General features: G+C 49.5%; 2 protein-coding genes across 2 annotated transcripts in view; both read right to left on the bottom strand.

Moving 5' to 3' along the window:
• Positions 1-14,548, bottom strand: part of LOC140419186 (uncharacterized) — a 76,009-nt gene that overhangs the window by 1,952 nt on the left and 59,509 nt on the right. The window lies entirely within an intron of this gene.
• Positions 2,869-14,548, bottom strand: part of LOC140419200 (uncharacterized) — a 28,023-nt gene continuing 16,343 nt past the window's right edge. Inside the window, 2 exon segments of the mRNA XM_072502992.1 lie at positions 2,869-7,087; positions 7,090-7,199. Coding sequence (XP_072359093.1) covers positions 6,420-7,087; positions 7,090-7,199 — 778 coding nt within the window. The 3' untranslated portion in view covers positions 2,869-6,419.

Here is a 14,548-nt window from a genome sequence, read left to right as displayed (position 1 = left end):
CTGATGGAAGCGGGGGCCTTTCAGGGGCCCTTGGAGCTGGAGGGGGCCACCGAGTGCTGGCGAGGAGGCTCAGGCCCAGCGAGCCGCCGCGGTGCTGATGCGATTCCACCGGTTTGCTGATCGAGAGTGTGTGTTAAGGTGGGCCAAGAAGGAGCGGAGCAGCAGGTGGGAGAACGTGGAGGTCCGGATCTACCAGGATTAGAGCGCGGAGGTGGCGAAGAAGAGGGCCGGTTACAACCGAGCGAAGGCAGTGCTGCACAGGAAGGGGGTGAAGTTCGGTATGCTGCAGCCGGCGCGTCTGTGGGTCACCTATGAGGACCGACACCATTATTTTGAGTCCCCGGAGGAGGCGTGGGCCTTTGTTCAGGCCGAAAAACTAGACTCGGACTAAGGGTCGGGAATTGTTGTGTTGTGTTTCGAGGGGGGCTTCTTTGTTTTTCGGGGGTTAATTGGGCGTTGTTTTGATTAGGTCCGCTGGGTGGGCTCGTGGCCGGGGGGGGGGGGGGGGGGGGGGTGTAGGTAAACTGCTTGGTGGTTTGATGGCCGGTAGGGGAAATGGGTCCCCGCAAGGGGGGGGGGGGGGGAGGGGTGAGGCACCTGAGTTGGGGGTAGTGGGACTGGGCCTGGAAATGGAGCTGCGCCAGAGGAGGCGAGGCCGGGTGAGTGGCAAGCGCGGGCTTTTTCCCGCGCTTAGGGTTCAAGGGGCGGGGCCAGAGCTGGGAAGCTTGGGCGTAGGGGGCGGTATATGAATACGGAGAAAAGGCGAGCTGGAATTTGGCGCACCAGCTTTGGAAGTGAGAGGCAGCTAGGGAGATCGGGGGAGTTAGGGATGGAGGGGGGAACACGGTGCGAAGTGCGGTGGGGAGCAATGGGGTCTTCAGGGACTTCTACGAGGAACTGTACCGGTCTGAGCTCCCACTGGAAGAGGGATGGATGGGTCGCTTCCTGGACCGGCTGAGGTTTCCGAGGGTGGAGGCGGGGCAGGTGGCGGGGTTGGGGGCGCCGGTTGGGTTGGAGGAGTTGGTCAAAGGGATAGGGAACATGCAGGCGGTGAAGGCACCGGGGCCGGATGGGTTCCCGGTTGAATTTTACAAGAAGTATTCAGACCTGCTGGGCCCGCTGTTGGTAAGGACCTTCAAATAGGCAAGGGAAGGGGGGCTCTGCCCCCGACGATGTCTAGGTCGCTGATTTCCCTGATCCTGAAGCGGGACAAGAATCCCATACAGTGTGGGCCATATAGGCCGATCTCACTCTTAAATGTGGATGCAAAGTTGCTGGCAAAGATTTTGGCCATAAGGATAGAGGACTGTGTGCCGCAGGTCATACACGAGGATCAGATGGGGTTCGTGAAAGGGAGGCAGTTGAATACTAATGTACGGAGGCTCTTGAATGTTATAATGATGCCGGCGATGGAAGGGGAGGCAGAGATAGTGGCGGCGATGGATGCGGAGAAGGCCTTTGATAGGGTGGAATGGGGGTACCTGTGGGAGGTGTTGAAAAGGTTCGGGGAGGGGTTCTTCAGGTATGTGAGGCTGCTATATGAGGCCCCGGTGGCGAGTGTGGCCACGAACAGAAGGAGGTCAGAGTATTTCCGACTACACCGGGGGACGGGGCAGGGGTGTCCCCTGTCCCCCTGCTCTTTGCACTGGTGATTGAACCCCTGGCCATGGCATTGAGGGAGTCGAGGAACTGGAGGTGGCTGGTGCGGGGTGGGGAAGAGCATCGGGTGTCACTCTATGCGGATGATTTGCTGCTATATGAGGCGGACCCGGTGGGGGGAATGCCGGAGGTGATGAGGATCCTTAGGGAGTTTGGTGATTTCTCCAGGTACAAGCTCAACATGGGGAAGAGCGAGTTGTTTGTAGTGCACCCAGGGGACCAGGAGAGGGGGATTGGTGAGCTCCTGCTAAAAAGGGCAGAGAGGAGTTTCAGGTACCTGGGGGTCCAGGTGGCTAGGAGCTGGGGGGCTCTACATAAGCGTAACTTCACGAGGCTTGTGGAGCAGATGGAGGAGGTGTTTAAGAGGTGGGACGTGCGCCCGGCGAACCATGTCCATATGTTTTGGTCATGCCCGGCACTGGAGGGGTTCTGGAGAGGAGTGGCGGGAGCAATATCTCAGGTGGTGAAAGTCCGGGTCAAGCCAAGCTGGGGGCTAGCAATATTTGGAGTAGTGGATGAACCGGGAGTGCAGGAGGCGAAAGAGGCCGGCATTCTGGCCTTTGCGTCCCTAGTAGCCTGGCGAAGGATCTTGCTCATGTGGAAGGAGGCGAAGCCCCCCAGCGTGGAGGCCTGGAGAAATGATATGGCTTGGTTCATAAAGTTGGAGAGGATTAAGTTCGCCTTGAGAGGGTCTGCGCAGGGGTTCTACAGGCGGTGCAACCGTTCCTAGACTATCTCGCGGGGCGTTAGAGGATGGTCGGTCAGCAGCAGCAGCAACCTGGGGGGGGGGATGAGCAAGAGACAACATGAAGAGTCGGGGAAACTGGCACGTACGGGAGAGAGCCAGTGTACAAAGCTATGTAAATATACTATTTTGCCATGTATATATCTTGCTCCGCGCAATTTCTCGTTTCTTTTTTTTGTTACGGGGGGGCGGGGTTATTGTTTGTAAGGGAGAAAAATTGTGTTAAAAACTTTAATAAATATATTTTAAATAAAAACGAGGTGGGACGTGCTGCCACTCTCCCTGGCAGGTAGGGTGCAGTCAGTTAAAATGACGGTGCTCCCGAGGTTTTTGTTCCTGTTCCAATGCCTGCCCATCCTGATCCCTAGGGCCTTCTTCAGGCGGGTTAACAGGAGCATTATGGGGTTTGTGTGGGCGCAGAAGACCTCGAGGGTCAGAAGGGTGATCCTGGAGCGGTGCAGGGATTGGGAAGGGGGGGGGGTTGGTGCTGCCTAACCTCTGTGGGTATTATTTTGCCGCCAACGTGGCGATGGTGCGTAAGTGGGTGATGGAGGGGGATGAGGCGGCATGGAAGAGGCTAGAGATGGCGTCCTATGTGGGCACGAGCCTGGAGGCGCTAGTAACGGCACCGCTGCTGCTTCCTCCAACGAGGTATACCACGAGCCCAGTGGTGGCGGCTACCCTCAAAATTTGGGGGCAATGGAGACGTCAGACGTCTGTTTGTCATTTTTATCAATGACCTAGAGGAGGGCGCAGAAGGGTGGGTGGGTAAATTTGCAGACGACACTAAAGTCGGTGGTGTTGTCGACAGTGCGGAAGGATGTAGCAGGTTACAGAGGGACATAGATCATCTGCAGAGCTGGGCTGAGAGGTGGCAAATGGAGTTTAATGTAGAGAAGTGTGAGGTGATTCACTTTGGAAGGAATAACAGGAATGCGGAATATTTGGCTAATGGTAAAGTTCTTGGAAGTGTGGATGAGCAGAGGGATCTAGGTGTCCATGTACATAGATCCCTGAAAGTTGTCACCCAGGTTGATAGGGTTGTGAAGAAGGCCTATGGAGTGTTGGCCTTTGTTGGTAGAGGGATTGAGTTCCGGAGTCATGAGGTCATGTTGCAGCTGTACAAAACTCTGGTACAGCTGCATTTGGAGTATTGTGTACAGTTCTGGTCACCGCATTATAGGAAGGACGTGGAAGCTTTGGGGCGGGTGCAGAGATTTACCAGGATGTTGCCTGGTATGGAGGGAAAATCTTATGAGGAAAGGCTGATGGACTTGAGGTTGTTTTCGTTGGAGAGAAGAAGGTTAAGAGGGGACTTAATAGAGGCATACAAAATGATCAGGGGGTTAGATAGGGTGGACAGTGAGAGTCTTCTCCTGCAGATGGAAATGGCTAGCACGAGGGGACATAGCTTTAAACTGAGGGGTAATAGATATAGGACAGAGGTCAGAGGTAGGTTCTTTACGCAAAGAGTGGTGAGACCGTGGAATGCCCTACCTGCAACAGTAGTGAACTCGCCAACATTGAGGGCATTTAAAAGTTTATTGGATAAGCATATGGATGATAATGGTATAGTGTAGGTTAGATGGCTTTTTGTTTCGGTGCAACATCGTGGGCCGAAACGCCTGTACTGCGCTGTATCGTTCTATGTTCTAGAGGGGGGAGGTCGGGGCCTCGGTGTGGTCCCCAATACGGGGGAACCACCGGTTTGTCCCGGGGAGGATGGACATAGGGTTCCTGAGTTGGCACAGGGCAGGTATTAGAAGGATGGGGAACCTGTTTGTGGACGGGAAGTTCGCGAGCCTGGGTGAGCTGGAGGAGACGTTTGAGCTCCCCCCGGGGAACACCGTCAGATATATGCAGGTTAGGGCATCTGTTAGGCGGCAGGTGGTGGAGTTCCCACTGTTGCCGCCACGCAGGGTCCAGGACAGGGTGCTGTCGGGGGGGTGCGTTGTAGAGGGGAGGATCTCGGCAACGTATCAGGTGATGCAGGAGGAAGAGGAGGCCTCAGTGGAGGAGCTAAAGGGTAAGTGGGAGGAGGAGTTGGGTGAGGAGATTGACGAGGGGATGTGGGCGGATGCCCTGGGGAGAGTGAACTCTTCCTCCTCTTGCGCGAGGCTCAGCCTCATACAATTTAAGGTGCTGCATAGGGCTCACATGACCGGGGCAAGGATAAGCCGGTTTTCGGGGGGTGAGGACAGGTGTGTTAGGTGCTCAGGGGGCCCAGCAAACCACACCCACATGTTCTGGGCATGCCCAGTGCTGGAGGACTTTTGGAAGGGTGTAGCGAGGACGGTGTCGAGGGTGGTAGGATCCAGGGTCAAGCCGGGCTGGGGGCTCGCAATATTTGGGGTGGCAGAGGAGCCGGGAGTGCAGGAGGTGAAAGAGGCAGTGTATATTTGCTTTTGTGTTGATGATGGCTGTTAATTTATTATTTATGTATACGGGGGCGGTTGTTCTTTTCTTTCTGTATTTTGTTGTTGATATTTTGTGAAAATGTGAATAAAAATTATTTTTAAAAAAAATAATAATACTCCAAATGCAGCCTAACCAAGGTTTTATATAGCTGCAACATGATTTCCCAACTCTCGTACTCAATGCCCCGGCTGATGAGGGCAAGAATGCCATATGCCTTCTTAATCACCTTGGCCACTAGTGTTGCCACTTTTAGGTAACTGTGGACCTGAACACCCAGATCCCTCTGTATGTTAATGTTCCGGAGGGTTCTGCCATTTACAGTATAATTCATACCTAGATTTCATCTTCCAAAACGCATCACCTCGCTTTTGTCTGGATTCAACTCCATCTGCCATTTCGGTGCCCAAGTCTCCAATCTATCTGTATCCTGTTGTATCCTCTGATAATCCTCGGCACTATCAGCAACTCCGCCAATCTTCACGTCATCCACAAACTTACTAATCAGACCACCCACATTTTCTTCCAGATCATTTATATGTACTACAAACAACAGAGGTCCCAGCACTGATCCCTGTGGAACACCACTAGCTACAGAACTCCATTCTGAAAAACACTCTTCCACTGCTACTCTGTCTTCTATAACCAAGCCAGTTCTGAGTCCATCGAACCAGCCCACCCCGAATCCCATGTGATTTTAGTTTTTGCACCAGTCTGTCACGTGGCCTTGCCAAACGCCTTACTAAAGTCCATATAAACTACATCCACAGCCATTCCATCAATATTCTTTGTCACCCTTTTAAAAAAACTCAATCAAATTGGTGAGACGTGACGTTCCCCATACATTGTGGGCAGCACAGTGGCTAGCACTGTAGCTTCACAGCTCCAGGGTCCTAGGTTGGATTCCCCACTGGGTCACTGTCTGTGCGGAGTCTGCACGTTCTCCCCGTGTCTGCGTGGGTTTTTTCCGGTGCTCAATGAAAAAACTCTTACACTGATATAATTCACAATGCAACCAGAGTGCGAAGAAGAAAAAGCACAACACGTGTAAAACCCAACAATAGTTTCATATCCTAAATTTTATACGATATAAAACTCCTGAACCTCAAAACACAATAACTCTGATACATCCAGACAAACAGAGTAACTCTAATATATACAGACAAACACAGAGTAACTCTGATATATCCAGCTAAACACAGTAAGAACTCCCGAACGGCACAACGCAGAATAACTCCAATAAGAAAGAGAATCAAACAGAGTTCAAATTGAGATTCTGAATGAATTAATTTGCGTCTTCAAGACAGTTGAAGAATTGATCTTTTTCGAAGGGCCGAATTGTCCACTTCTGCTCCTAATTCTTATGTTCCTGTGTACTATCCAGGATAAAATTAATGTATCACATCTGCTTCTGTGGATCATTTCAGTGGAAAAGTGCTCTCGCTGAAAGAGTATCAGCCCACTGGAGTGAACATTGGAAGACTGGCCAGCCCACAGAGAAACCTTCTGATCTCCCACTTCACCCACTGTTAGAATGACCGTGGTTCAGTCCTGAATGTGATCAAGAGCAGCAAAAATCAGCAGGATCCAACCCCTGTAATTACTTGTGAACTCGCTGGTGTTTCTGCAGGTAGGATGTACTGCTGAATCCTTTCCCACACGTGGAGCAGGTAAACGGCTTCTCCTTAGTGTGAACTCGCTGGTGTCTCAGCAGGTTAGACGAATTAATAAATCCCTTCCTACACACAGGGCAGGAGAATGGCCTCTCCCCAGTGTGAAGTCGCTGGTGTGTTACCAAGTTGGATGAATTAATGAATCCTTTCCCACACACTTTACAGGTGAATGGCCTCAATGCGGTGTGAACCCGCTGGTGTGTCAGCAGGTTGGATGAATTAACAAATCCCTTCCCACACACAGAGCAGGTGAATGGTCTTTCCCCAGTGTGAATTCGCTGGTGTGTTACCAAGTTGGATGAATTAATAAATCCTTTCTCACACACATTGCAGGTGAATGGCCTCTCTGCGGTGTGAACTCGCTGGTGTGTCAGCAGGTTGGATGAATTAGTAAAACCCTTCGCACACACTGAGCAGGTGAACAGTTTCTCCTCAGTGTGAATTCGCTGGTGTGTCAGTCGGCTGGATGAATTTATGAATCCTTGCCTACACACTAAGCAGGTGAATGGCGTCTCCCCGGTGCCAACTCGCTGGTGTGTCAGCAGGTTGGATGAAGCGGTAAATCCTTTTCCACACTGAGAGCAAATGAACAGTTCTCCCTGATGTGAGTACGTCGATGAGTTTCCAGCTCAGATGGGGAAGTGAATCCTTTCCCACAATCCCCACATTGCCACGGTTTCCCCATGGTGCCGGTCCGTGACTCGGTGCTTTTCCAGTCACACTGATGGTAAAATAGCCGATGGTTTTCCCCGTCCTAATGCATCGAGTGACTCTGTCAGATCTTGGATGTGAAGTTTGGTTTGAGATTTCTTGCTGCAAATCCTCCCTTTTGAATATCCTGTTTAAAGGGGTTTACAAATGTCATCACTGTCAGTACAGCTCAGAAATTCGGAACAGACAATTCTAATCGCTGTGGAACATGCTTTCGTCCCTAGTTCCCCAAAAGCTGTAAATTTCACCGCACGCATCTGTACAAACACACACTCTCCAATCTCACTCCATTATCTAATATACAACCTCCCTACTCTCCCGATCGACAGATCAACACACAGCATTTCCAGTTCTCGACCGAGAGATCATAAGATCCTAAGAAATAAGAGCAGGCCATTCGGCCCATCAAGCCTGCTCTTCTAGTTAATATCATGGCTGATTATTTTCTTCCTGTCACCCATAACCCTCAACTCCCTTGAAGATCAAAAATCTAACTGAGCCTTGGATGTATATATATTTAATGTATTTTATTCAAAAAGTACAAAGGCATGAATAAAAAAACATTGTCAACACCCCACAGTTCATGCAAGTTTTTCCCCTATTCACCTCCTTCCCCACCAACCCCACCGCAACAAATAATTCCTCAAACATTGTCATGAACAGTGTCCACCATGTCTCAAAGCCCTCCGCTGATCCTGTCAACTTCAACTTGATTGTTTCCAGTCGGAGGAAATGGTACAGGATCCCCCAGCTAGGCCGCTACCACTGGTGGCGTTGCCGATCGGCAATCCAACAGAGTTCCTTTGCCGAGCAATCATAGAGGCGACCCACAACATCGGCCGTCCTCCCCTCCATCAGCTCCGGCATTTCCCATACCTCAAAAATAGCCACCATTGGGTTCGGCCTGACCTCTACCCATGCGAATACCCCCTCACTAAACTCTCACAGCCCCAGAACATATGTGCGTGATTTGCCGGTCCTCACCCACACTCTCACATTTGTCTGCCACCCCCTGGAAGAACCCACTCATCCTCGCCCGAGTCACATGCATCCTGTGCACCACCTTAAACTGAATCAAACTCATCCTCCCACATGAGGTTGAATTTACTCCGCACATCACCTCACTCCACATCCTATCATCCTCCCAATTCCTCCTCCCATTTATTGTTAATCCTCATCACCTGCACTCCCCCGTGCTCCCCAAGCCAAGCATATATATTCCCAATTCTGCCCTCTCCTTCTACGTCCGGGAGCAGCAGCTGCTCCAACAGGGAATTCTCCGGCAGCCTGGGAAACCTTCTCCATTCGTTCCGCGAAAACCGATCACTTGCATATACCTGAACTTGCTTCCCTTCGGCAGCTCCACCCTCTCCCACAGCTCTGCCAGATCTGCAAACCTCTGCTCCAGGTATAGATCCCTCACCAGCCCCACCTCCCTCCACTTCCTATACAGGCCGTCGCCCTCACCTGGCTTAAACCCACAGTTCTCACACAGCGGTGTCAGCACCTACATCCTTTCCATCCTAAAGTGTCTCCTCAACTGGTTTCACACCCTAATCGTGGACTGCACCACCGGGCCCACCGCGTACCACCCCGGCGCCAGCAGAAGCGACGCCGTCACCATGGCCTTCAGGCTGGACCCTCTACAGGACTCCTCCTCCATCCTAACCCACTCTAACCCCTCTCCTTCCCAGCACCATCTCACCTTTTCCGCATACACCACCCAGTCACAATACAGCAGGTTTGGTAGTGCCAACCCCCCTTTCTGCCTCTGCAACAGGGCCCTCTTCGCCGTCGGTACCTTCCACGCCCATATACACTCTTGAGATTGCTGCATCTAATTCCGAAAAAAGGCCTTCGGGATGAAGGTCAGGAGGGTCTGGAATACAAACAGGAACCTTGCTAGAATATTCATTTTAACAGCCTAGACCCTTCCTACCAATGTCAGGTGTAGTGTATCCCATCTCCTAAAATCCCCTAAGCTCCTCCACCAACGTTGTCAGGTTCCTCTTGTACATCATTGACCACTCCCTCGTCACCTGAACTCCCAAATACCCAAACCTCTCTCTGGCTACCTTAAATAGCAACACCCCCAGATTGGCCCCCGATCCGCCGCATTCACTGGAAAGACCTCGCTCCTCCCGACATTCAACTTATATCCCGAGAAGGCCCTGACCTCACTAATATGTCCATAATTCTTCCCATACTCTCCAATGAGTCTGACACCAACAGCAGAAGGTTGTCCGCATGTCGTGACACCCAGTGTTCCCTGCTCCCCACCCCCACACACACCCCCACCCACAATGCTCTGCCACTGCACTGACCCCTTAAGGGCCATCGTGAAGGGCTCTATCACCAGCACAACCAATATGGTGACAGCGGATACCCGTCTTGTTCCCCTGTACAAACCAAAACTCTGAGAACTCATCTCATTTGTCTCTACACTCGCCACCGGGGCCACATACAACAAACGCACACACGCCACAAACTTCGGGCCAAACCTTCCCAGAATCTCAAACAGGCAGTGCCACTACCGCCCCCGCAGGCAGACACCGCCCCCGCAGACAGACACCGCCCCCGCAGGCAGACACCGCCCCCGCAGAGACACCACCTCACAAAGGTGATGGCCGCGCATGCGCTAGTCTGCCCGCTGAACGAAGATGGCGGCGGTGGAACTGGGCCTGACCCCGGATAAAAGCCCCGCAGCTGCCAACACGGGAACTGCAGGCTCTTATTCAGACCCTGTGGCCTTCACCGGGTGTTTATAAAGACTCTGCTCCCTCCCCACCTTTACTCCCGGCTCCATTCCTCTCTCCGCTCCAGCGACTCACCCGCCCAAAAAGCGGCTCCCACATTCGTCAGGCGGCGGGCAAAGTGACACTGCGCCGGTGCACTGGCTCCTGTGGCGGGAATAGGGCACATTCATAGCCGCTTGGAATGTTGGGTAACAACCACACCATTGAAAGCTCAATCAGTTCATACAAAATAACTTTGTTACCCTTGGAGATAAATTAATTTTTAAAATCTCAAATTGTGAATTGGTGATCTGCTAAGCTCTATATCTCAAAATTCTCCTGTGCGACCATGCAGAGTTTTTAAAGAGTTTATATTATTTCCTCTCTCTCATCCCTCCTCTGATGTTTCTGACTCTGGCTGGGTTCAATCACAGTCACTGGTTCCTCTGTTTTCCCCTCTCCATCGTTAATTCTGAATATTCACTGTTTCACATAATATTACTGCACAAATAAAAGTTATTTGGCCTTATCTGTACTCGCTCTTTGGAAGATCTGTCCAATTAAACCCTGCCTTGCTGGCAGAGTCAGAACAATGTATATCTGCTGATGTAATCCAGTGCTTAATTTGCAGTTGGATAGTTCACAGTCACATTCACCCCTGTGGAAAAATTGATTGCCTATTTTGTTGAGCAGATATCAGGTCCTCACTGTCAGTTATGCACACAGAGCATCTAATGGAGTTAATTCAACAATTGACAGTCCGCACAAACCAGTGACATTATTCATAAATGGTCAAGTCAAGGGAGTATCTTGATATGATAGAGTGGATGAATTATGGGGTTACAAAGTAAAGGCATTAATATCCTGCAATTTCACAACTCTCACTTGGCTGGAATGTTGCAGTATGAAAGGGCCCCACATTGCTGTCAGAGGAAACAGGCCAAGTCCAATAGACCTGTTCAAGCCACATCACTGTTCGACTGTACTGAGGTTTGTGAATGAATCTGGGTCCGTGTCAGTCTGCTGCTGTGTCTTTGATTCCCAATAACAACTGTAGTATCCTCAATAAATACCCACCACAGTATTTAGCCCATAAATCTCAGGACATCATCATAATCGCAGCCCTTGAAATCGTTCCTGATAAAATTACCAACGATTCTGAAAGCTTCATTCACTGTTAGACCCTGACTGAAAACATACATCTCTGGCAAAAAATAAAACACACAGCTTATCCATAGCAGATAATTTGGGATGTTGCTGATAAGAGAGAATTGCTATTTAGAAGGTGAAGGTACATTAGCAGCAGGAGTTAGTGAAGAGGGTAATGGTAATAACCAGGCAGACTGACTCACCCGGAAAGCTGCTCTAAGGAGATTCAGGGGATCCACCCAAAATAGAAAACTCAATCATTGGCACTGGTATGACAGACTCCAGTTAAACCTGAATTTTAAAACTTGTCAGGACCGGGACCCTGGAGTGAGTATGGGAAAGCAGTGGTACACCATCGCAAAGGTGTTCCCTCAGCAAGTAAGGTCTCACCCATCCTACATGATGCGGGTTTCTATCACAAAGTGGCTCTAATTTAACTTGCATCACACCTTGATGTCTTACAAAATAATTAATTTTGTTTCGGGATCAGATTTAGGGAGCGTTTCTCTTTCATGTCCCCATATGTTCATAATTACTACTGGTGGCTGAGGAAACACCAGGATGTTCGTCAACACCTGAAACTGTGTCCAAACTAAACAGGCCGTGCAACAGGAAGACTAATTGTGAAGTTGCACATGATGAACACGTCTTTTATTGGCTATTCACAAATGAGAGAAGGAAACATAGTAGCTGTGTTACCATGGAGATAAGTGTGTCAGGTAACAAATGAAAAAAGTCCGATAACTAGAATGCAAATAAATACTGTGCTTGATTTATTTTAACAACAGGGACAAGAAGTGAATGGTCACCGTGCTCGTGGACTGTGTCCAGGCTGAAATTCTGTTCTTGTCATATGATCACCACCCTCCCTGCCCCACCCACTCCTCTAATTATCCTTCCTGAGCTCCAGCCAGGTGATATTAAACATTAAGGGGGAAAGACAAAGAGCTGTATCGGGGGAAAGTGCTACCCCAGAGCCAGAGGTTTCTCTTGGGTAGTTCCTTCCATGCCTGAATCATGAATACACTGTTATTACCTTTCCTGGGTATCCTGTGGTTAGTTGGAAGAAGGCATGCGCTCAGAACTGTACACAATATTCCAACTGAGGTCTAACTAGTGCCTTGTACAAATTTAGTATAACCAGCTTGTTCCTGTAGTTTATGCCCTTATTAAGCTAGCTCATATTATATGCTTTAAATGCTCTCTTTACCGATCCTATAAAAAAACTGCAGCAAATTAATTAAACATGATTTCCCCTTTAGAAATCCATGCTGCTCCTTACAAATAAGCCAACATTTTTCCATGTGGCTATTAATTCTATCTTTTCACAGTAACTTCACAGGATCTTTTCACAGTAACTTCATTGCAGTGATAATGTAAGCCTACTTGTGACAATAAAGATGACTTTCTTGAAGCATGCCGAACAACTGGTGTTGAACTATCTGGTCTGTAATTGCTGGGGCTATCCTTACAACACTTTTTGAATAAAGGCATAAGATTTGGATCCTCACTGTCTTCAGGTGATGTCCCGGAGGACTGGAGAATAGCCAATGTTGTTCCTCTGTTTAAGAAGGGTAGCAAGGATAATCCAGGAACTACAGGCCGGTGAGCCTTACATCGGTGGTAGTGAAATTACTGGAGAGAATTCTTCGAGACAGAATCTACTCCCATTTGGAAGCAAATGGACGTATTCGTGAGAGACAGCATGGTTTTGTGAAGGGGAGGTCGTGTCTCACTAACTTGATAGAGTTTCCCGAAGAGGTCACAAAGATGATTGATGTAGGTAGGGCAGTGGATGTTGTCTATAGTGACTTCACTAAGGCCTTTGACAAGGTCCCTCACAGTAGACTAGTACAAAAGGTGAACTCACACGGGATCAGGGGGAAGCTGGCAAGGTGGATACAGAACTGGCTAGGTCATAGAAGGCAGGGAGTAGCAATGGAAGGATGCTTTTCTAATTGGAGGGCTGTGACTAGTGATGTTCTGCAGGGATCATTGCTGGGACCTTTGCTGTTTGTAGTTTATATAAATGATTTGGAGGAAAATGTAACTGGTCTGATTAGTAAGTTTGCAGATGACACAAAGGTTGGTGGAATTGCGGATAGTGATGAGGACTGTCAGAGGATACAGCAGGATTTAGATTGTTTGGGGACTTGGGCGGAGAGATGGCAGATGGAGTTTAATCCGGACAAATGTGAGGTAATGCATTTTGGAAGGTCGAATGCAGGTAGGGAATATACAGTGAATGGTAGAACCCTCAAGAGTATTGAAAGTCAGAGAGATCTAGGTGTACAGGTCCACAGGTCACTGAAAGAGGCAACACAGGTGGAGAAGGTAGTCAAGAACTCATACTGCATGCTTGCTTTCATTGGTCGGGGCATTAAGTATAAGAATTGGCAAGTCATGTTGCAGCTGTATAGAACCTTAGTTAGGCCACACTTGGAGTATAGTGTTCAATTCTGGACGCCACACTACCAGAAGGATGTGGAGGCTTTAGAGAGGGTGCAGAAGAGATTTACCAGAATGTTGCCTGGAATGGAGGGCATTAGCTATGAGGAGCGGTTGAATAAACTCGGTTCGTTCTCATTGGAATGACGGAGGTTGAGGGGCGACCTGATAGAGGGCTACAAAATTATGAGAGGCATAGACAGAGTGGATAGTCAGAGGCTTTTCCCCAGGGTAGAGGGGTCAATTACTAGGGGGCATAGGTTTAAGGTGCGAGGGGCAAGGTTTAGAGTAGATGTATGAGGCAAGTTTTTTACACAGAGAGTAGTGGGTGCCTGGAGCTCGCTGCCGGAGGAGGTGGTGGAAGCAGGGACGATAGTGACATTTAAGGGGCATCTTGACAAATGCATGAATAGGATGGGAATAGAGGGATACGGACCCAGGAAGTGTAGAAGATTGTAGTTTAGTCGGGCAACATGGTCGGCACGGGCTTGGAGGGCTGAAGGGCCTGTTCCTGTGCTGTACTTTTCTTTGTTCTTTGTTCTTTGTATTTGTAATTCTCAAGTCTGGCACCTCCAGGAAAGACTGGGAGATCAGCACCCCTGAAATTTACATTTTCACTTCACTCCTTATCAATTTTGAACCTAGGTTACAAGATGATCAGAGGATTGGATAGGGTGGACAGTGAAAGCCTTTTTCCTCGGATGGTGATTTCTAGCACGAGGGGACATAAATTGCCCTTAGTATCCAAAATCTTGGTTGGGGTTACAGAGATAAGGTGGAGGTATGGGCTTGGGTAGCGTGCTCTTTCCAAGGGCTGCTGCAGACTCGATGGCCCAAATGGCCTCCTTATGCACTATAAATTCTAGGATTCTATGATTAGTGGGCCTGACCGAGTATTTAAATTGAGGGGAGATAGATATAAGACAGATGTCAGAGGTAGGTTCTTGCCTCAGAGGGTAGTAAGGGCGTGCAATGCCCTGCCTGCAACAGTAGTGGACTCGCCAACACTAAGG

The sequence above is a fragment of the Scyliorhinus torazame genome, chromosome 5 (genome assembly GCF_047496885.1).
Source record: "Scyliorhinus torazame isolate Kashiwa2021f chromosome 5, sScyTor2.1, whole genome shotgun sequence".
NCBI classification, from domain to species: domain Eukaryota; kingdom Metazoa; phylum Chordata; class Chondrichthyes; order Carcharhiniformes; family Scyliorhinidae; genus Scyliorhinus; species Scyliorhinus torazame.
This window is presented reverse-complemented; position numbering and strand designations above follow the sequence as displayed.